The 23767-nt window shown below is 41.1% G+C and overlaps 1 protein-coding gene across 2 annotated transcripts in view; it reads left to right on the forward strand.

Annotated features, from left to right (window-relative positions):
* Positions 1 to 738: 738 nt before the first annotated feature.
* The window catches only part of LOC110205086 (histo-blood group ABO system transferase), a 44006-nt gene continuing 20977 nt past the window's right edge, over positions 739 to 23767 (forward strand). For both annotated transcript variants that reach the window (XM_020981384.2, XM_020981385.2), the window contains exons 1-2: positions 739 to 850; positions 19122 to 19194. In XM_020981384.2, the coding sequence (XP_020837043.1) occupies positions 802 to 850; positions 19122 to 19194 (122 nt within the window). In that variant the 5' untranslated portion in view covers positions 739 to 801. The remainder of the gene's footprint in view (positions 851 to 19121; positions 19195 to 23767) is intronic.

The raw sequence follows: 23767 nt of genomic DNA on the forward strand, positions 1-23767 counted from the left end.
CCATCTTGGGGAGGGGGAGGGACGAGATGGGGAAAAAATTTGGAATTCAAAATCTTGTGGAAGTGAATGTTGAAAACTAAAAATAAATAAATTAATGAAATTTTAAAAAAAAAGATTCCTGGAGCCTTCAGAAGTGCTGCTCTGACCATGGCCTGGGACTTGAGGCTTGGAAGGGCAGTGATCAGAGATAAGCTAGATAGGTTGCCTTGCATAGAGTGTCCTGGCTGATTACACTGGCTGGACCTGCCAGAGGTCCTTGAAAAAACCTACCACTCATTACTTAGACTTCAGAAAATATTGATTTCATTTGAGCCTCACAAAAACCCAGCACTGTAGGTACTATAGGTATTGTTGCTATATTACAAATGAACAGATTGGGAGTCAGAAAGTTAAGTAATGTGCTCCTGGTCACACAGCTACTCCAGGTCAAGAGGCCCTGTCCGGCAGCTTGTCCTGCTGTTCATTGCTAATGAAGGGGCCTTTAAATGTTCCACAGAGGAGAAAACAAGCACAGAGAGATGAAAGACTGCTTCAGGATCCCTCGGAAGCACCAGGGCAGAAATGAAAAAAGAATCCAGGTATCCTAACTCCCAGATTGATTCTGGAGGGCTGGCTAATTCTGTCTTTGGCAAATCAGAAGCAAACCTGCCACCTGCCTATCAGCTGTCTCCTCAGGCAGCCAGGGAGTGAATATAAGGCAAAGGTGTTCTCATAAACAGGTCTTCCTTTCTTTGCAACTTCAGCACACAGAGGCTGACCTAAGCCACTGGCCTTCAGCTGCTAAAGAAGAGACGTCTTAGGATGAGCCCTCCAAAGGTTTGGAATATGCTGGAATTGAGAGCTCTCAAAGGTGAGCTGAGCAGGGCTGGGCTGTCCCAATGGCTCAGGGTCTTCCTCTCCTACCCAATTCAGCCAGTATATTGAGCACCCAAGGTGCCTGGCTCTGGGTTTAATTGGGACCTTTATGATGGACAGCTAGGGGAAAGGCGGTCGTCTCAGAAGGAATAGTGGGAGTGTATTCCTCTCTGTCTATTCCCAGGCTTTAGGAAGCTGGCCTTTTGGGATCATGGCATTCAGCAGGGTGGCAAATCTAGAGGGAACCTTAGGGATCATCTGACCCACCTTCTTATTTTAGAGTAGGTAAGGTAAGGTAAGGACTCTGACAGAGTCCTACAGTTCAAGCCTGGCGTCAGATCTGCCCACGGACAATTTCAGTGGAGGTAAAGGAAACTCTGAATTCCTGTGTAAGTCTAATGTTGGAGGGAGAGAGGCATGCTGGGTGGACACTTTGCTCCAGCCTGGGAACCCCACAGAGCCCAGGTCCTTTGCCCCCTTGATTTGGTTGTGTCTGCACCTTAGCTGGGGGATCTGCTCTTGGCAGCCCTCTGTCCTTTTCCTTCTCATTTTTTTCCTCTGTTTCTGTCCTGTGACTCCAGGATAGATGAGGCCACACCTGCTGTTTTCCCCTTCTGACTTTTGCATCTGTCCTTCAGCCTACTCCCCTGCTGAGAGATTTTGTCTAAAAAGAAAACAATTGCTGTCCACCTCCTCCCCCTACTCTGCCAGGTTTTGAGTGATGGCTGCAGACTTGATGGTCTGTCAGAGTATGCAGCCTGGGCAGACCCTTGGTTCTGGGTTCTGGGTTCTGGGTTCATGGAGGGGACCAGGAAGGCAGTGGAGAAGTGAGAGCAAGAGGAAAGAATCAAGGAGGAAGAGGAGAAAGAAGGGGGGGGGAGAAAGCCAGAGAAAAGAGGGAGGGGGCGAGTTGGAAAGGAAGAGAGGGTAGGTAGAGAGGAGGAGGGAGGAGGGTGGAGGGGCAGGGAGGTGAAGAGAGTGGAAAGGAGGAAGATAGAGGAAGGTAGAGAGAGGAGATGATGGTGAAGGGAGCTGGAGGGAACAGAAAGAAGAAGAGAAGGACAGAAATGGGAAGAGGAAAAGTATGAATTCTACCTATGTCTAAGGTAAACCTCATGATGAACCCTGGAAGATGGAGGGCTTGGTAGGACAGGTATTTCATGTTCTTTGGCACAGATTTTTCCCATGGCTCTCCTCCACAGTCCTGGTCATCGGTCTCCAATAACAAACTTCTTGCTGGGTGGGGAGCAAATGCACACAAATGGCTCTGAGTAAGGTTGAGATCTCCCTGGCCTTTCCAATTTCCGTCTGGTCAGGAGGAGCCTGCCCGACTTGTGCTTTCTTGCAGGGGAGCCAGGTAACCTTCAGGTGCCCTGAGAAAGTTATTTGCATGTACGTCTCTGCACCTCTGCCTAAGGAAAGCAGTTTCCTAACCTCTTCCCCCTGGCCTCCAGGTCCACAGATCACTAGATCCATGCACACCCCAAAGGGAAGGAACAGTGTTAGATAAGATCCCGAGTTTGCAATTCGTCAGGCAATTCTGACTGTGTTCAGCACTGTTCACTTGGGAGAATAAAAAAGAAATCCTAAAATGATTTATGTACATTTGTGACTGAGGGTTTCTGTTGCTTCACAGTTATTGTAAAATGTAAGGTATAAATTGTTGCTCAGAAAATTGTCTATTACAAGAGCACCCTTTCACCCGTCTCCCTCCCCTTTCTCTCTATCCTTCCTCTTTCCAACCCTCTCTCACCCCCCTTCTCTCCAGCTTTCTCCCTCTCCCCACTCTTTCATTCTCCTCTTCTGCCTTCTTGCTTCTCCCCTCTTGCCCTCACTTCTCCACTGCCTTCCTGGCCCTCTCTATGAACATAGCCTCAAGGTTCTTCCCAGGCTGCATACTCTGACAGACCCCATCAAGTCTGCAGCCACCCACAGCCGGGGGCTGCTTTCAAATTGTATTCTTTTCGGGCAAAACCTCTGAACAAGGAGGTGGGCTCAGGAACAAATGCAAAAGCCAGAAGAGGAAAGCAGCAGGTCCAGTCCCATCCATCCCAGAGTCACAGAACAGGGATGTAGCCTGAAATCTTCCACATGGCTGGACCTCAGCCTATCCAGCGTTGTAGGGACTGTGGTGGGCAGATTAAGGGAAAGCAGTGCGTGTGTAGGCAGAGGATGCCAGTTGGCATGGACTCTGAACTGCTTTACTAAAGGCTTGAAAGCCAATGCTATCTGGATCAATTACCAGGTCAAATAAAACTTCTATATTTAATGCTCTTTTAAAATATTGGCATATGTAGGGAGACCTCTGAAGGGAGCAAAGTGAGTCAAATACAAGGTTTCCAGGGTCTCTTTTATGACCCATAGAGATATTTTGTGAAAGCCAACCTCTGTCTCCCCAATTGTCTTGGTCTCTATTATGTCTGTAATGGAACAACCTCTTATATAGCTTGTGACGTAATGAAAACCACATTGGAGGGGAAGTTAATAGAGATTTGGGTTCAAATCCACTTAGTAACTGTGTAACCATGGCCCAGTCACTTCATTTTTAAGTTTTAGGTTGTTGTTGTTTTTTTTTTTTTTTCTAAATCTGCAACAAAGGACAGGCTTACTTATATAACCTCCCTCAAAGAGTTGTGAGGAAGGTACTATATCAACTTTAATGTGATAGAGAACTGTGAGATAACATCATTATCATTATTATTAATGTTCATAATAATTCTCCCCTCCTTTCCCCCTCACTATCAGTAGATGTTTTGTTGAAAAAACGGGGTGTCTTTTAATCACTCTAATTAGCACTGAACTGGAGACCTTTCTTATGGTAGGTATTCAGTGCTTTTTGGAATAAATTGGATTTCAAAGGTTTTTTTTTCTGTATTTATGCTTTTAAAGATGTAAAAGATTTTCTTGATCTACTGAGCAGAGAACCAGGTGTATTAGTGGGAACAACTCACGTCTTTAAGCTCCACATTCAGGAAGACATGAATTCTACTTTTAGCACTATCAATGATTACCTGTATGACCTTGGACAAGTCATTTCTCCCACCTATTGAGTCTTAGTTTCCCTTATTTGAAAATGAAGGGAATTGGATCTGATACTTGTGTTGCTATGCACAGAAGCTTACTTTTTGACATTTTGCTTTTCTTTTGTGGTGTTCTTCACTTAGTTTATGATATACACTCATCCTTGCTCTTCTCAGACAGGCATCATCCTTGTTGTATGATCAGAGCTTAACCACCCATTCCATCAGCTTTTTGGAGTCTTCCAGGTTTCAGTTGGAATAGCCTATTGGGCATGGAGGAAGGAATCCACTAAGAGTTTTTTTTAAACTAACATCTATCATAGACATTCAATAATATTTATGTGTTTCAACTTGGAGGGAAAATGTAATAAATAATTTCCTGGCCAAATAATTTACATCTCACATTTTATAGTAACTGTGAAATAGCAGAAACTCACAGTCACAAATGTACACAGATCAGTTTTGTTGTTATTGCTGTCCAGTCATGTCCAATTCTGTCCAATTGTGTCATGTCCAGCTAAGTTCCATGGACCACAAGCATGAGTTTTTCCAGGCAGATACCGGAGTGGTTTGCCATTTCCTTCTTCAGTGGATTAAGGCAAATAGATGTGGATATTCAGAGAGAATTAGCCTCTGTTATGAGGGCTTCCTGAGCCCTTTTCAGGGCTACTTATCCATTCTTGGTGTTTACCTCACCCAACTCTCACATGTGGCTCCAAGAAACTGTAGCACACACAGTATACACACCCTGGTAAACCATCTTGGCCAAACTGGGCTAAGACAGGCTAAACCAGGTTGAGGTTAACCTACAGGCCTCAGACACCTCGGTGAGATAGGGACATGTCTACCCCAAGCATGTGAAGACTTTCCCTGGTGGAATAGGTAGATGGGAACAATTTGTCTCCAAGCCCATAAAGGCATCTGAAGCAGGTGCCGTGGAGTGTTTAGAGCTTGGTCAGACATCAAAGATACTAAGGTCATTTACTGCATCCTGGGCCATCGACAGTTGTCCTGACTTCTGTCTTGCCACTGGACTTCGATGGCACTGGAAAATATAAGGACTTTTTTGCAAGTCTGATTCTCTTATATCCAATTCACACACTCACACACACACACACACACACACACACACACACACACACACGCACACACACGTCAAGATATCACCCAGTGACACACTTGTTCTCTTTGAAATAAAGGACAAACAACAAGGCGAACAGAGATTGAGTGACTTACTTGCCCAGGGTCACACAGCTAACAAGTGTCTGTAGCCAGATTTGAACTTAGGTCTTCCTCACTCTAGGCTCAGTGCTCTATCCACTGAGCCACTTAACTGCTTGTTTAGATCAGTTTAGGGTTTCTTTTTCATTCTGCCAGGTGAAGAGTATGGTAATGTTGACGTATACTTAAAAAAAGTCAGTCTTCCCAGAGGTAAATAACAGATACACATCCTCTCTCTGTGATTAGGTTAACAAAAGAACTATCAAACTAAAACTAACAAAAGGTCAATTGACCTTTGCTTTATAAATTGTAAAATGGGGTTGGGTGTTTCCTAGAATGACTGACTGGATTTTCCATATTGTGATATACTTCAGTCTCTAGTCCTTCAAACTCCTGATAGGAAATCCCAACCAGAGTTTAGAATCCAGTTCTCTAACTTACTCTCTTCCACAATTCTTACTGGTTCACCATTTCTAACTGATCCTATCAGGGGTGGAGAACCTGCCACCTAGAGGCCACATGTGGTCCTCTAAGTCCTCGGGTTCGGCCTTTCGACTGAGTCCAAGTTTTACAGAACAAATCCTTTTATTAAGAGGATTTGTTGTGAAGTTTGGATTCAGTCAAAGGGCCGCACTTGAGGACCTAGAGGGCCACATGTGGCCTCAACCCCTGTGGCCTAGATCCATCAGGTTTCACTCTGGCTGTCTTCTCCCTTTCCACTTCTGAATCTAGAAAGAGTAAGTCAATGTTACCATGGAGAGGGTAAGTCAGTTGATTGCCAATCCAATCCAATCCAATAGACATATATTAAGCACCTACTGTGTGCCAGGCATGGTGCTGAATGCTAGGCATACAAATTAATAAAAAGAAAGATAGACCCTGTCCTCAAGGAGCTTACAGTCTAATGGGGGGTGGGATACAAGACTCAAAAGGAGGCAGGAAAGCAGGGTTGGGGTGGGGTACCAAAGGATATCTCGTTCACTGGAGTTGAAAACAGTAGTGGATGCAGAGTGAAGAGAGGTGAGAAAGTCCAGTTTCTACCCTTTATAAAGGAAGCCATTGAAAGGTGTTTGGTGTTCTACCCTCTAGTCTTCCAATCAGAGGCCATTGATGCCTGTTTCATGCCAAACATGGAATATTATGCTCAGAGCACCTGTTATGTAAGCATAGACTATATTCCCTCAAGAATTGCTCTCCTACACATCACATAGACCTCCCAATACCACACTGCATTGTAGAAAGAACCTAGATTCCACTAGATACTGCATTCCTAGCTGTCTTTTGCACTTCCCTCCAGAAAGGCACTTAGAACTTAATGTACAGACTTTCTATTCCAGAGGTAATAGACACTATCATGAAGAATAGCCTCATCACTCTGGAGTAACCAACCTACTTCTTTGGCAGGGGAAAGGTTCCTAGTATACTCATCCTGCTCTTTTGCTTCAAATTCCATAGAAGTTCTCTTACTTTTTTTTTTTAGTGAGGCTAAAAGGTTAAGTGACTTGCCCAAGGTCACACAACTTGTACATGTCAAGTGTTTGGTCTGAGGCTGGATTTGAACTCAGGTCCTCTTGACTTCAGGGCCAGTGCTCTATCCACTGCGCCACCTAACTGCCCCTGTAAAACCATCTGTAAAGACAAGGTGAGAGGAAACAAACTTTAAAGCAATAAATTATAAGAGAATGGAGAAGCAGGAGGAAAAGGAGAAGGGGAGTGAGGAATCACCAGCCCTGCATCTGTCCCTCTGAGTGAACTTAGCAAAACTAGGAATTGCTTGTAACCTAGAAATTCAACTATAATGACTTCCTTGTTGTAATTCTGCTCCTGCTTCCAAGGTGATTGCTCTGCAAAGTTTCTATCCTCCCAGGCTCCTACTCTGTTATTTGTCGGGGCTGTACCTGATATGTCACACCCTGTATGACTTCTCTCACATATTCCTGCTCATTTCAGTGCACATTCCCAGGTCTGTGGCTTCTGTTTTCTTCCTCCTCCCTTAGGAAGGGTTAGCTAATTAGGCAAAGCCTAATCCCTGTAAATCACAGATTTAAAGTGGCTTTTTAGGGGATTGAGGAGGTGACTGCAGCTACAACAAGGATTTCATCAGAGCTGTACTCTGAGGTCATGAAGTATGTTTGAGAAGATCCTACTTTTTCTGAGCTCACCTAAGGGCAGAGATACAAGGCTAGTCATTCATCTCCTCCTCTATACCCAAACTCATTTTTAGTGTGGGTTGAACAGAATCCTCCTGAGAACTGCAATCCTACTCTTAAATTTAAGCATGGGGAGAGCTGCGCTGGCCAGCAGTGTTCCTATGCTCTGTGTGAGTGTTTTTGCATCTTTGGAGTCAGTACAGCTGATGTTCTAGGCAGGCAAGGCATTGTCTAGGAGTTCAGTCAGAAGACCTTAGCTTGAAAAGGTCAACGTCCCCTACTGCAACCTGGGCCATCGCTAGTTGTCCCGATCTAAATCTGGCCACTGGACCCAGATGGCTCTGGGGGAGAATGTGAGGCTGGTGACCTCACACAGCCCTGCCTACTTAAATCCAATTCACTTGCATGTCATCCATTCAGATGCATCACCTCCCTGATGTCATGGTCTTCTTTGAGACTGAAGGACAAACAACAACAACAATGACAATCTATCAGAACTGGTTGTTGGATTACTGTGTACTTTTTCTTTAATTGAAATGTCTCTCAATTTATGCAATGACAAGAACATTTTTTTAAAATTAGTTTATTTGGAATTATCAGCAATTGCTTCCATAAGCTTTTGAGTTTAAAATTTTTCTCCCCCTCCTTCCCCAAGATAGCACACAATCTAATATAGGGTATACATATACATTCCTATTAAACATATTTTCACATTAGTGATGTTGTAAGTAAGAATTAGAACCAATGGGAGGAACCACCAGAAAGAGGAAACAAAACTCAACAGAAGAAAAAAAAATAGCAAATAGTATGCTTTGACCTGCATTCAAACTCCATAGTTCTTTCTTTGGATGTGGATAGCATTTTCTGTCATGAGGCCTTTGGAGATGTATTAGATCCTTGTATTGCTGGGAATGGTTAAATCTATCAATATTAGTCATTGCACAATGACTGTTACTGTGTACAATGTTCTCCTGGTTCTGCTCACTTCACTCAGCATCAGACCATGCAAGTCTTTCCAGGTTTTTCTGAAGTCAGCCTGTTCATCATTTCTTCTAGCACAATAGTATTCCAATGCAATCATATACCACAACTTGTTCAGCCATTCCCCAGTTGATGGGCATCCCCTCAATTTCCAATTCTTTGCCACCACAAAAAGAGCTGCTAGAAATATTTTTGTACATGTGGGTCCTTTTCCCATTTGTATGATCTCTTTGGGATATAGCCCTAGAAGTACTATTGCTGGATCAAAGGGTATACGCATTTTTATAGCTCTTTGGGTATAGAACAACATCGTTTTTAAAAGCAACTTTGAAAGAGATTAGGACTGTTCAATTCAATGGTAAGCCATGAGTCCATAGCTGAAGCATGCCACTGAACTCCTGAAAGAGAGGCAATAGACTCAGGGGACAGAGACATACAATTCTGGACGTGACCAAAGTGAAAATTTGTCTTGCTGGCCTATGCATATTTATTATGAGAGTCTCTTTCTTTCCTTCCTTCCTTTTTTCTTTCTTTTTATTGTTCAGTGAGAGGATGGGAAGAGAAGTAGGAAAGATGCTTACAAAAATAAATAACTAAAAAATTTTAAAATATCTTTTTTTTTTGAGCCATTGCCTAGTTCAGAGAGTCTTTGCACAACTGGAAGGCAGTCACTTTTGCTGGTAGTCACTTATCTTGTTCATTAGGCAGTCCATTCACCTATGAGCAACAGGTGGTTGCAGTGAATTATCTTTCCTGGGGCCCCGTCTATCTCTAGTGGTATTTTTTTTTTTTGAGGGTCATAAGTCAGCATTTATCATTTAAGTTGAAGAACAGGTTATGAAGGGGGTGGGGGGGGCACATTCATAACAGAGTCCAAGGTCGAGCCCTAGGGGAGAGGAGAGAGGGGAGGAGACAGGGAGACCAGAGCCTCTCCTCTGTGTCTGCTCCAGACCGGGTTGATCCTGATCTCTGAGCCTTGGTCCAGGGCACACAATGAAGCACAAGATAAGATGAGGTTCCAGGGGCTACAGGTTTACAAAACCTCAAGGGGCGGCCCAAGTTGCACATCCAACCAGAGGTGGGGGCTGGGATTCTCCTTGGATCAGCAGCACCGCTTCCTTTTAGGAATTGAAGCATAGTGATAAGTTCCATCCCACTTATTTCAGCTCTTATGAAACATTCTTGTAGTTAAAGTCTTTGTGCTAAAGAATTCTTTCCTGGCCTCTCTAACTTCTTGTACTTTGCTTCTAATTTCTTTGAATACACGTCCAACTTGTAGGCTGTTCGCTCAAGAGCTGCTGCTTGCTCCTCAGTGAAAGAGATCCGATCCCGATGAGGCCGAAGTGCTGCAAATTGGTGGCTTAAGTCTTTTAGGTTTCTGCGTATGTTTACTGCAATATCCTTCACCTCTAGATACTTTAAGCCGGTCAGGTACGTGGCCATTTTGGAGAACACGTCCGGCACAGCCCAGTGATGTCCGCCTCGGCTGGCTCCACCACGGCCCCGTCTAGGCCGAGTAAGGGAAGAAGGAGAAAGGATAGAGGGAAGGATGGAGATGGGGGAAGGGGGGAGGGAGAGGAAGGGAGAAGGGTCGGGGGAGGTAGGGGGAGAGGGCGGTGGATCGCCGTCGGGGCCTCCCTCCCTGCCCGCCTCCTTCCTCCCCGCGTATTCCTCAGCCCAGCGTATTCTGTTAACAGACAGATTGTTCGGGCTGTTGTCAGCAGGTGTGGAGTAGCTTTCCAAGAATTTGCCCATTTGTGTGTCCAGCCCTTGAATGCCAAGATTCCTCAGCAGATTCCTGTCACCTTGACAATGGACTGTGGCGCCCTACCATCATTTGTTTCTGTCAGAGTTCTGAGACGAAGTTGCGGCTGCATGGTTAGCTTTTCTGTTGTTGTCTCAGCCGAGAAATATACTCCATGAATCACATATTTAACAGAGTCTCTGCAATACTGGAACTTTCTTTCGAAAGCTTCAGGCCTTTTTCCTCTTAGCCAACCCAACACTTTTGTCCATCTCTTCTTTGTCCTGTGACAACAACCTGCAGAAAGTTTCAGGATTACTCTGCTGTGTGTATCCCAGATATGACTATTTTTTGTTACTCATTCTTCTAAGTCTTTTCAGGCTAAAAAAGGTTGGGTTTTTTCCCCAAGATACCTTTGATGAAGCATTAGAATATGGTCATGACTTGTAATCAGTGCATTCCACATCCTCAGTCTTCACCAGCACCCCTCAGAAAGGTGCTATGAGTCTGGATAGAATAAACCCATAAGGAGTTGCTGATTAGGTCATGCTTACTACCGTACATATGCAGTGTGGGTAACCTTTTCTGGTCCTGTTTCCTTTACCCAATGCCACTCCTTGAGACCTTTGCTTCTGCAGCACCAAAGGTGCATTCTCCTCACAAGGGCATCCACCCCTCATGTGGCCATCTTCCCCCCAGTTGTTGCAGAACAACTTTCTGTTTGTCTCCTGATAGTGATGTTCATGTATCAGGCTGTCCTGGTCTCCATTCCCTTGAGATGACCTTTCCCATTGGAGAGGTTTTGTTTGGGATTCCTTCTTTAATGAGGTTTCCAGAAGGCTTCTTCTTTTGACCCTGGGTCTCCAGTATCTTGCTTTTTTCCCGATAGCCAAATGTGTTCTTGAGCTGTTTGTTGATGGGACTTCCCACAAAGAATCCTTCTTAGCAGCATTAGAAATTACCCTCTGTTATGTGCCCTGATTTTATCAACTTCAAAATCTGGTGCGTACTGTCAGAGTTCTTGGCTATCCAATTATATTTTCATTTTAGGAAGCAGCAAGCCACTCTGCACTGTCTGGTCTTATTGTTTTTGCTATTTCAGGCCATTCACCTCTCCCCATCACTGAGTACTAGCTAAGTGTTTATTTTTCCCAGCTCTAACCTTGATATTATTATGGTCAAAATAAGGTAAACTGAGGCACAAAGTTCTGAACACATTCAATTTATTGGCAAGGCTAGCAATTACCAATAAAACATTTCCCTTGTATCCTCAGTCAGCCAAAAGACCATGACGTAGGGCTTACTAGCCTTCCTATAGTTTTGAGAGGTCCAAGGCAACAAAGAATAGGAAGCATAAAACAAAGTCTGAAGCATTATAGATGATGGAAAACAATATGATTGTATGGAAGTCAGGAATGCAAAACTAGTAGCAACCCCACCTTCTATCTTGTTGCTGTGGAAAATCCATTAGTGGGTGTCTGCCTGCATGGTTGGTTAGAGTCATAGAGACAACAGTCCAGACCAGGAGTGGGGAACCTGTGACCTCCAGGCCACATGTGGCCCTCTAGGTTGATGGGTGTGGACCTTTGACTGAATCCAAACTTCACAGAACAAATCCTCTTAATAAAAGGATTTATTCTGTAAAACATGGAAGCCTGTAGGTTTCCCACCCCTGATCTAGACTTTCTTGAAGGACAGCCAGCATTGCAAAGATAACAGACTTCCTGGTGTGCACCTGCATCTTACAAGGCTTTAGCCAGATGGCAGATCTCTTTTACTTGTGTATGGGCAGTAAGATGTGTAGAGGTAATATGTTTCTTTGAATTAAGGTGATTTATGGCACTACTTAGCTCAGAGAAGAAAGCTAAACTTCTGAATTTAACTCAGAAACAAAGAAATATGGCTTAGGAAATTTTACACTGTATTGAAGGTGATACAGAATAGACTCGATTACAAAGTGGAATCAGAATCAATTTGATTTTCTCACTCTGAATTATTTGCAATCTTCCAAATCTTTGACCTTTCAATTTCCTTCTAGTAACTTTATTTTTATTCTCTGTGTCTAATTCTAATATCAAGAGACTCTTATGAATTTCTAGAGAAAAAAATTACAAAACTTTTGAAGCAACTTGGACTTCATTAAAGGTCAAAATACATCATCCCCGATAGCAATATTATAAATATCACAATATATAAGCAAACTAGATACAGACTATTATACCACAATGACACAAAAATGATCCTCCAAGCAAATGACACACAGCATTGAAGCAAATATTCAAATTAACAGAAATGTCTACAGCTACAAAGGAAACTAAATCACACTTAATGATATCAGTAGCATCATTGAATTACATTTTTTTGTTTGTTTAGTATTTTATTTTTTCCCCAATTACATGTAAAAACAATTTTTAACATTCATTTTTAAAACTTTGAGTTCCAAATTCTCTCCCTTCCTCCCTCCTTACCCCACCTCATTGGGAAGGTAAGCATTTCGATATAGGTTATACATGTGTAGTCATGTAAAACATATCCATAATAGTCATGTTGTGAAAGAAAACAGACAAAAAAAACCTCAAGAAAAATAAAGAAAGCAGAAAAAATATGCTTCAACTGTATTCAGACGCCATCAGCTCTTTCTCTGGCAGTGGATAGCATTTTCAGTATAAGTTCATTAGAGTTGTCTTGGGTCATTGTGTTGCTGAGAATAGCTAAGTCATTCATGGCTGATCATCTTACAATATTGCTGTGACTTTGTACACAGTGCGTTCCACTTTGCATCAGCCCATCCAAGTCTTTCCAGGTTTTTTTAAAAATTAATTTATTTTGTTTTATCAATAATCACTTCCATAAGCTTTTGAGTTTTAAATCTTTCTCCACCTCCCTCCCCAAAATGGCGCACAATCTGATATAGGCTATGCATATACATTCCTATTAAACATATTTTCACATTAGTGAGGTTGTAAGAATTAGAACCAATAGGAGGAACCACCAGAAAGAGGAAACAAAACACAACAGAAGGGGGAAAAAAAGCAAATAGTATACTTCAATCTGCATTCAAACTCCATAGTTCTTTCTTTGGATGTGGATAGCATTTTCTGTCATGAGGGCTTTGGAGATGTCTTAGATCCTTGTATTGCTGGTAATGGTTAAATCTATCAATATTAGTCATCGCACAACATGGCTGCTACTGTGTACAACGTTCTCCTGGTTCTGCTCACTTCACTCAGCATCAGACCATACACGTCTTTCCAGGTTTTTCTGAAGTCAGCCTGTTCATCATTTCTTATAAGCACAATGGTATTCCATCCCATTCATATACCACAACTTGTTCAGCCATTCTCCAGTTAATGGGCATCCCCTCAATTTCCAATTCTTTGCCACCACAAAAAGAGCTGCTAGAAATGTTTTTGTACATATGGGTCCTTTCCCCATTTGTATGATCTCTCTGGGATATAGCCCTAGAAGTGCTATTGCTGGGTCAAAGGGTTCTAATTCTTTGCCCCCAGAAAAGAGCTGCTATAAATATTTTTGTACATAAAAGTCCTTTTTCTTTTTTTTCCTTTTTTAAAATCTGTTTTGGGATGCAGACCTAGTACTGAATTACATTCTTTGTTGTTGTTGTTGTTGTTGTTGTTGTTTTGAGAGGCAATTAGAGTTAAGTGACTTGCCCAGGGCTACACAGGTAGTAAGTATTGAGTGTCTGAGGCTGGATTTGAACTGAGGTCCTCCTGACTTCAGGGCCAGTGTTCTATCCACTGTACCACCTAGCTACCCCCTGAATTACATTCTTATACAAATATTCAACAAAAGTACAGCAAATTGCACAAAGTAGCAGAAATTGTTCATAGGAAACTAGAAGAAAAAATGCAAGGCAAAAAGAAAGTCAAAACAAAAAGAAGCTAAAAATATTAATAGGATTTGAAAGGGTTTATAAAATTCAGTGACAAAGGAACAAAAGCATGTTTTTTTAAAATTAGGCACCGAAATTACAAAATACAAGAACCAACAATTCTTCCCAAAAATAACAACAAATGTTGAGCTTAATCCAACTCAAAACTCAAGGGGGGGAAAAGGGTCAACTTCAGAAACACAAAATGAATAAAATATGAAAGTATTTTTTTCAAAGTCAGGCCACATCTAATGCTTGTAAGCAGTGATGCTGGAATATCCTGCTTAAAGAAAAAAAAAAGAAAGGAAGAAATAAAATAATATTCAAATGTCAAAGCTAGAGAAAAAAATAATAAAGTTTAAAAAAATTATCACTATACCTGCTCCCACTTTTAGCCATGTTGTCCTGTATATAGCTTTCTCTGTATATAGTTGTATGTTATTTCCCCCATTAGATTGTAAGCTCCTTGAGGGCAGGGACTTTATAGTGCCTGGCATATAGCAAGCCTTGATCAATATTTATTGATTGATTAAATAATTGATGTTGGTAGTAGTATGGAGCTATGATGAAGTTGTAAGGGGGTTGTCACTGGCTCCCACCTTTGTGTGATTTGGTCTACTCTTTTCTAGTTGTTCCAGGGGACTTAGTTTTCCTTTAAGTGCTGGGTAGTGAAAGGAATGGAAAGAGGAAGTCTCCAAGGCCCAAGCACTGAGGAGTCTGAACTATCTGGGTACCTCTAGGCATAGGTTCCCAATACTGCCCCCTGCAGGGGTACTGGAAAGATCCAGGGTAGGTGGTAGTAGCCTCAGGTGCAAGTGGTGGGTGTTGAATAAAACAAGGGAATAGTGGAAGCATAAGGAAAGAAGAGAAGAAAATTTTGAAAAAACATTTGTATGTGTTTCATCTGTTGTGTAACAGAGTGAAAGTCATAGTGATTATATTATTTTCCAACTAAATGCACAAAATGCAAATTATAACCAATCAGTGGTCAAGTCTGCCAACAGGTCTTAACAAGCAAGTGTTGGCAGGTTAGTGTGTTGCACATGGTTGGGAAGTCTAGGATGCATCAGTAGGAATATGTGCATGTAATAACTTATTTACAATATGCTGCTATATGGTTACATAACACAATATTGCATCATTAAAATTTCAATGCCGGAAAAATACCATAAATTTACAATAAATTATTAAATTTAAGATGCATCATTTAAAAATCATTTTTTTTTTGAAATGACACAAAGTTTTAAAAAAACTATTAAAGGGTTAAAGAAAGTAGATTTCCAGGGGGTCTCTGAGTAATTTTTTTTTTAAAGGGAGCAGTAGGTCAAAGAAGTTCGGGAACCTCTGGTCTAGGGGATGTGAGATCAGTTATTCTCTTTTGTTCCTTCTATCCACAGTCAGCCACTAGACACAATTAGTTCAAAACAAAAGGCTTGTGTTAAGATGATATCATAAGAATAATAACTAAAAACCATTTCTCCCCACAACCCTAGAGTATACTCTCCCTGTGGTCTACAGGTACAGAATTAGAGTATAGCAATAGTGAGCTCTACATGTGGCCAAGGTAATTCGTGCCTTCTATTCGGCAGAGCCTCCTTGAACTTTCTTTCCTCACGTAGTCTTCTCCACAGCTTTGGTTTGAATTCCAGGGCTAGTGCTACTCTGAGTCTGTCTAGGAATCTCTGCTTATCAGCCAGTAAACTGTTCATTCCTTTGAGATACTACTTTTGTGTCCTTGTCAAACAGAGAATATAGTCTCAACTCCTTCAGTTGTGCTTCAAACTCTCTCCACCCCCCACATTTCAAACTAATTAATTTATTTTTAGCTATCAACATTCACTTCCACAAAATTTTGAGTTCTAGATTTTCTCCCCATCTCTCACCTCCCTCTACCCCATGATGGTGTACATTTTGATTACCCTTTCCCCCAATCTGCTCCCCCCTTCTCTTATTCCTTTCTCCTTCTATTTTCCTGGAGGGTGAAATAGATTTCTATACCCCGTTTCCTGTGTATCTTATTTCCCAGTTGCATGTAAACACAATTTTTAACATTCATTTTTAAAACTTTGAATTCCAAACTCTCTCCATTCCTCCCTCCCCACCCACCCCCATTGAGAAGGCAAGTAATACATATGTAGTCATGCAAAACACTTCCATAAAAGTCATGTTGTGAAAGACTAACTATATTTGCCTTTATCTTATCCTGCTGCTCATTTAGTCCATTCTCTCTTTTGAACCTGTCCTTCCTCAAAAGTGTTTGCTTCTGATTACTCCCTCTCCCAATCTGCCCTCCCTTCTATCACCCACTCCTCTCTTATCCCTTTCCCCCCTACTTTCCTGTAGGGTAAGATAGATTTCCATACCCAGTTGAGTGTGTATGTTATTCCCTCCCAAAGCCAAATTCGATGAGAGTAAGGTTCACTCACTGCCTTTCACTTCCTCCTTCTTCCTTACCACTGTAAAAGCTTTTTCTTGCCTCTTTTATGTGAGATAATTTACCCCATTCTACGTCTCCCTTTCTCCTTCTCTTAGTACATTCCTCTCTCTCACCCCTTAATTTTATTTTTTAGATATCATCCCTTCCTATTTAAATCACCCTATGTCCTCTGTCTATATATATATGTATATATTCCCTCCAACTACCTTAATAATGAGAAGGGTCTTATGAGTTACAAATATTATCTTTCCATGTAGGAATGTAAACAGTTCAACTTTAATAAATTCCTTATAATTTCTCTTTCCTGTTTACCTTTTCATACTTCTCTTGAGTCTTGCATTTGAAAGTTGATTTTTCTATTTAGCTCTTGTTATTTTTTTTTCAAGAGTGCATTAAATTCCTTTATGTCATTGAATTTCAATTTTCCCCTTTCATCGATTACACTCAGTTTTGTTTGCTGGGTGATTCTTGGTTTTAATCCTAGCTCCTTTGACCTCTGGAATATCATATTCCAAGCCCTCTGATTCCTTAATGTAGAAGCTGCTAAATTTTGTGTTATCCTAATTGTGTTTCCACAATATTAGAATTGTTTCTTTCTGGCTGCTTGTAATATTTTCTCCTTGGGCTGGGAACTCTGGAATTTGGCTGTAATATTCCTGGGAGTTTTCCTTTTGGGATCTCTTTCAGGAGATGATTGGTAGATTCTTTCAATTTCTATTTTACCCTCTGGTTCTAGAATATCAGGGCAGTTTTTCTTGATAATTTCTTGAAAGATAATGTCTAGGTTCTTTTTTTGATCATGACTTTCAGGTAGTCCAATAATTTTTAAATTATCTCTTCTGAATCTATTTTCCAGATCAATTGTTTTTCCAATGAGATAGTTCACATTGTCTTCTATTATTTCATTCTTTTGGCTTTGTTTTATAATTTCTTGATTTCTCATAGAGTTGTTGGCTTCCATTTGCTCCATTCTAACTCGTCAGTGAGCTCTTTGCTTTCTGTGATTACATCAACTAGGGGTGGGGAGGAAATCAACTGCTCAAGGTCTTGACTACTCTCCTACACTGTGTTGCATGTTCAGCTCTGAAATTCTATAAGAAATTTTAAGTCTAACATGAACATTGGCCAGTCTGAGGGATCATCCTTCCCTTACAATTAAGGTACTCCACGTTTATCACTAGCATGTCTACAGGTGGAGTTCTACACTTGTGTTCCAAAAGAACACCAGCTCACCAAGAAAATGGTAGTCATTTCTCCTCACTCCTTACAACCTACAGAAGGAATGGTGCTTTCTGGCTGAGTCACCAGTCATCTTTGCCATAGAACTCAGTCACAAGGACACTTGAGGACTAACCAGAACTCAATGGTTAGTCCTTTTGCAAGGGAGCACAAACATCTTAGAGGGATAGAGGTTGATCTGGACCTTGAGAGAGGATTTAAAAAAATTTTTTTAATTTAAAACTTAAATTAAAAAAATTTTTTTTTAATTCTAAACTTACACACTCACACACATGCATGCATACACTCATACACGCATACACACACAGAATTACTATACACATAGCAGAACACACAAAAAAGCATTCCCTATGAAACTATGAGTCTCTATTTCATACTGCTTGCTTTTTAAAAACAGTATATAATAAATTCTACACTTTACTTTCAAAACTGTCCTGCTTATCTGTGCCTCTTTCTGAACTCATGTTCTTTTCTGTGCTATTTTTAAAATGTTTCAATGGTGCTCTCTCTCTCTCTCTCTCTCTCTCTCTCTCATTTTCTTCTTTGTCATGATGATTGTTGTCCCTCTTCCCCCTGACCCTCTCTGCACCACCTACCTGCCCCCAAAATTATCACATAGCTCACTTGTTGTTGTTCAGTTGTTTTTCAGTCATGCCCCACTCATCGTGACCCTATTTGGGGTTTTCTTGGCAAAGGTACTGGAGTGGTTTCCCATTTCCTTCTCCAGCTCATTTTACAGATGAGGAACTGGGGCAAATAGCATTAAGTGGCTTGCCCAGGGTCACACAGCTAGTGAGTGTCTGAGGTCAGATTTGAACTCAGGAAGATGAATCTTCTTGACTCCGGGTCCAGCACTCTATCCACTGTGCTATCCAGCTGCACAAAGCTTAATCATACTCAGTTCTTGTTAGAATGGGCAGCTGACCTCCTTGCCTAGCAATGGAATCTAGGGTCAATAGGTGTGGAAATATTCATCCTTTTTTAAAAGATAATTTCATATCATTTTCTAGAACGGTTGGAACAATTCATAACTTCAATCTGTCCTAATGTGCCTATCTTCCTGAAGCCCCTTCAATCTTGACTATTTCCATTTTTGGTCATCTTTGCCATTTTGCTGAGTATGAAATGAAACATCATTGTTGCTTTGATTTGCAGTTCTCTAATTATGAGTGACTTGGAGTAGTTTCTCATATGGTTGTCAGTAGTTTGTGGCTTTTTTTGGAGAACTATTTATTTATATGCTTTGATCAATAATTGATTTGTAATGGGAATAAATTCATGTTCAATGAATGCATTAGAATGATTAGGGAGGCCTGGTGATGGAATGAGCTGCCTGCTGACCAAGGGAACTCTCTATCTCTGGAATTAATCAAGCAGAGATAGGGTGATCTGCTGTCAAGGACCCTGAGGTGTCTTGCACCTGTGAGATTCTCTGACTATGAGAGTGGCCAGCAACTCCCCAAATCAACCAGTGTTAGACTTTATCCCTGAGTACCTGTGTATGCTAAAGGAAGGTCTGGAGTTAGGAGATTCCTAGATTGGTAAAGCAGGCCTCAAATAATCTATGATTTCTTTTTTGCAGAATGGCTGAGTAACAATTCCAAGCGCTGGCTGTGGGTAATATTGGCGTTGGCTGCCTGCCTAGGTGTATATAGGTAAGGAAAGGGCTTGTTTCAATTATGACCTTTAGAAACAATACGGATATGACTCAAAAAAGCAAGTGTTCTAAAACCAGAGGGAAAACAAAGAATCATTCATATTGCTTTCCTTGGCAAGGCTAACAAGGAAATGAGAGATGATAATCTAGGATCTAGGATCGGGGTAGGGAGCCTGCAGCCTTGAGGCCACATGTGGCCCTCTAGGTTCTCAAGTACAGCCCTTTGACTGAATCCAAATTTCACAGAACAAATACCCTTAATAAAAGGATTTGTTCTGTAAAACTTGGACTCAGTCAAAAGGTCATACCCGAGGCTCTAGAAGGCCACCTATGGCCTCAAGGCCACAGGTTCCATACCCCTGATCCAGGTGTTTAAGTTTCAATAATCTGGCCACCAAGGTATAAAACTTATAATTAATTTGGACAGGGTCAGAGCTCAAGTCTAAATTTGTACAAGGTAAGAAAAAAAGCATTTGTCACCCCCAATCTATATATAAACAAGACTGTAGCTTAAATGACATAAGGTGATAAACTTCTTTTAAGCACTTTGGATATCTGCTAACCATACAAAAAGATACACCTTCTATACACCAAACACTGTGATAAGGCCTGGGGTTATAAAGATAGGCAGGAGTGGGCCAACCAGGAGGCTATTGCGATATCTAGGCATGAGGAGATGAGGCCCTGCATAAGGGTTGTGGAAGTGTTAGAGGAAAAGAGGGGGAGTATGCAAGAGATATTATGAAGGTAAAGTTGACCAAACCTGGCAAGAGATTGGCTATAGTAGGTGAGAGAGAATGAGAAGTCAAGGATGAGACCTAAGTTGCAAGCCTGGGGTTCTAGGAGGATGGGGTATCCTCGATAGTAATAGGGAAGTTAGGAAGAAGGAAAGATTTTGGGGGGAAGATAATGAGTTCAATTTTGGTTAGGTTGAGATGAAGATGTCTATATCCAGTCTGTGATGTCTAATAGGAGTTGGACATGGGAATCTAGAGGTCAGCACAGATGTTGGGACTAGACAAGTAAATCTGAGAATTATCAGCATAGAAATGATCATTGAAATGGTGGGAGTTGATGAGATTACAAAGTGAAATAGTATAGAGGGAGAAAAGAAGAGGGAACAAGAAGGAACCCTGTAGGACATCCAAGTAGTCAGATAGGTATGAAAAGGCTCAGGTTAGATAGTGTCTCAGAAAACTAGGGAGATGAGGGTACCAAGGAGAAGAGAGCAATCAATAGAGTCAAAGGCTTTAGAGAGGTTAAGGATGAGGATTGAGAAAAGGCCATTAGATTTAAGAAATCACTGGTAACTTTGGAAAGAGCAGTTTAGGCTGAATGATGAGGTCAGAAGCCAGACTGCAGGGAGTTAAGAAGAGAGTAAGAGGAAAGGAAGTGGAAGTACCTATTATAGCCAGCCTCCTTAGGCAGTTTAGGCGTAAAAGAAAGGAGAGATTTGGGGCCATAGCTAGCATGTGTGGACGGATCAAGTGAGAGGTTTTTGAGAATACAGGAGACATGGGCACATTTGTAGGCAGTAGGGAAGCAGTAGGGAAGTGGTCAGGGAGAGACTGAATATAAGACAGTGGGAATGATAGAAGGGGCAATCTGCTGGAGAAGGCAGGATGAAATGGAGTCACTTGGGCAGGTAGAGGAGCTTATCTTGGCAAGGAGAAGGTTGTGAACTCAGCTTCTCTTATTTCCAAGTCTACCATTCTATCCACTGGACCAAGGGTGGGGAACCTGTGCTTGGAGATCAAATGTGGCCTTAGGTCCTTGGGTGTGGCCTTTTAACTTAGTCCAAATTTTACAAAACAAATCATTTTATTAAGGGGATTTTTTGTGTGAAGTTTGGATTCAGTCAAAGGGCTGTACTTGAGGACCTAGAGGTCCACATGGCCATAGGTTCCCCACCCCTGGATAAGACTGTCACATGAGAGAGGTATGGACTGCCCCTGTTGAGGAGTAGAAAGGAAGAATTGTTATTTATATTGGGTTTTCATGTTCTCAGAGCACTTTACATGCATTATTTCGTTGGAGCCTCACAATAACTGTGATTTATAGATAGCACCAACAACATTATCTTCATTGTTTCAGAGAGGTTAGGTGACCTTCCATTGGCCCCATAGTTAGTGCCAAAAGGGCCTTCCTCTTTCACTTTGTCCTCAGAAAACCCTCCACCACCTACTCAAATTACTGAACCTTTTTGGCTTCAGTGTCTTCATCTAAGGGGCTTGGGCCAGATGATCTCTATGGGCCCTTTCTTAGGAAAACTCTCCATCTTCTTATGTTCATGGCAATCTAGTTTTCTTTTTTGTATTATTCTAATTATGGTAGTACATATGCTGCCAAATAGAACATAAAAACTGGTTACACTGAGACACTTTTTTTATTATAATTGAAAGCACAAGTCAACAAAAATGTTAATTCTTTTTCTTATGTATTTTGTTATAAGCCTAGGCAGGGAGAAGCTTTATTTGGCATACTGAGAAGTGTGTCTCCATAGGATAAGTGGGGGTTGGGAAATGAGTCATTTCTCTCAAGTCCTACTGTAAACATAGAGATTCACAGCCTTTAGCTTTGAATTAATTAATTTACAGTCACTAGCCTTGAGGGCATTTTGTTGTGTTTCTGGGGAGAGGAAACAAGAGTTTTTCTGAACTGCTAGTCTGTCATTGACTTCAGAGGTCTGAGGCCTAGTGGACTCTTATCTTTTCATTGGCCTTCCATAAGAATTGGGAGAAAGGAAGGTAAAACATAAGGGTTAAACACAGCTGCCAGTTTAAACTTGAATTGTGATATTCTAAAAACGGCATTACACATGTCAAGAAGGGAAAACACAGTGATCTAATTTCTATGCTACCATATTTCTCCCCTTTAAAGATGCCCTAAGAATTCCATAGAGGAATTGAGGTGGTGCAATGGATAGAGAAATGGGTCTAGAATCAGGGATGCTTGAGTTCAAATTTGGCTATGGGTGCTTATTAGTTGTGTGTGACCTTGAGCAAGTTCCTTAACCACTGTTTGCCTCAGTTTCCTTAACTGTAAAATGAGGATAATAACAGCAGATACCTCATAGGGTTGTTGTGAGGATCAAAGAAGAAAATATTTATAAAGTAATTAGCACAGTGCCTTGCACATAGTAGGTACTATATAAATGCTTATCCCCCCCCACCCTTTTATTTTGTTTAGATCTGACCTTATTCAGTGTTTTTTGGGTTTTTGTTGTTGTTGTTGTTGTTGTTGTTTTCTAGTATTTTATTTCCATCCACTTACATGTGAAAATAATTTTTAACATTCATTTTTAAAACTGAGTTCCAAATTCTCTCCCTTCCTCTCTCCACCCCTCCTCCCCTGCCCGGAATTGAAAAGGCAAGCAATTTGATATAGGTTATACATGTTTAGTCATGCAAAACATTTCCATATTAGTCATGTTGTGAAGGAAAACAAAGACCAAAAAAAACCCTCAAGAAAAATAAAGTAAAGAAAGTATGCTTCAATCTGTATTCAGACATTTCTTTGTCTGGGGATAGCATTTTTCATCCTAAATCCTTCAGTTATCTTAGATCATTGTATTGCTGACAGATGATCATCTTACAATGTTGCTGTTACTTTTACACAGTACATTTCACTTTGCATCAGCTCATGTAAGTCCTTCCAGGTTTTTCTGAAAGCATCCTGCTCATCATTTCTTATGGCACGATAGTATTCTATTATAATTACATAGCACAATTTGTTCAGCAATTCCTCAATTGATGGGCATCCCCTCAATTTCCAATTCTTTGCTACCAGAAAAGAGCTGCTATAAGTATTTTTGCACATATAGACTCTTTTCCTTTTCGTTTTTTATCTCTTTGGGGATACAGACCTAGTAGTGGTATTGCTAGGTCAAAGGGCATGCATGGTTTTATAACTGTTTGGGCATAGTTCCCAATTGCTCTACAGAATGGTTGAATCAGTTCACAACTCCACCAACAATGCATTAATGTCCCATTTTTCCCACATCCCCTCCAATATTTGTCATTTTCCTTTTCTGTCATATTAATTTAAAAGATACAAGTTAGTACCTCAGAATTGTTTCAATTTGCATTTTTCCAATCAATAGTGAGTTAGAATATTTTTTCATATGGCTATAGAGAGCTTTGATTACTTCATCTGAAAACTGTTCACATCTTTTGGTCATTTATCAATTGGGGAATGGCTCTTATTTTTATAAATTTGACTCAGTTTACTATATGTTTGAGAAATGTGGTCTTTATCAGAGAAACATGCTTCAAAAATATTTTTTCATAGTTACTATTGCTGACTGTATTTCCCTCCATCCTATTTCCCTCTTGTTTATTCCCTTTTTTTCACCTTGTCCCTCTGCAAAAGTGTTTTGCTTCTGACTACCCCCTCCTCCAATCTGCCCTTCCTTCTATCACCCTCCCCCACCATTCTCTTATCCCCTTCCCCTCCTACTTTCCTGTGGGGTAAGATAGATTTCTATACCAATTGAGTATGTGTATTATTCCCTCTTTGAGCCAATTCTGATGAGAGTAAGGTTCACTCACTCTCCCTCACTTCTCCTCCAC

The sequence above is a fragment of the Phascolarctos cinereus genome, unplaced genomic scaffold, assembly GCF_003287225.1.
Source record: "Phascolarctos cinereus isolate Bilbo 61053 unplaced genomic scaffold, phaCin_HiC Scaffold_2;HRSCAF=192, whole genome shotgun sequence".
Taxonomy (NCBI): domain Eukaryota; kingdom Metazoa; phylum Chordata; class Mammalia; order Diprotodontia; family Phascolarctidae; genus Phascolarctos; species Phascolarctos cinereus.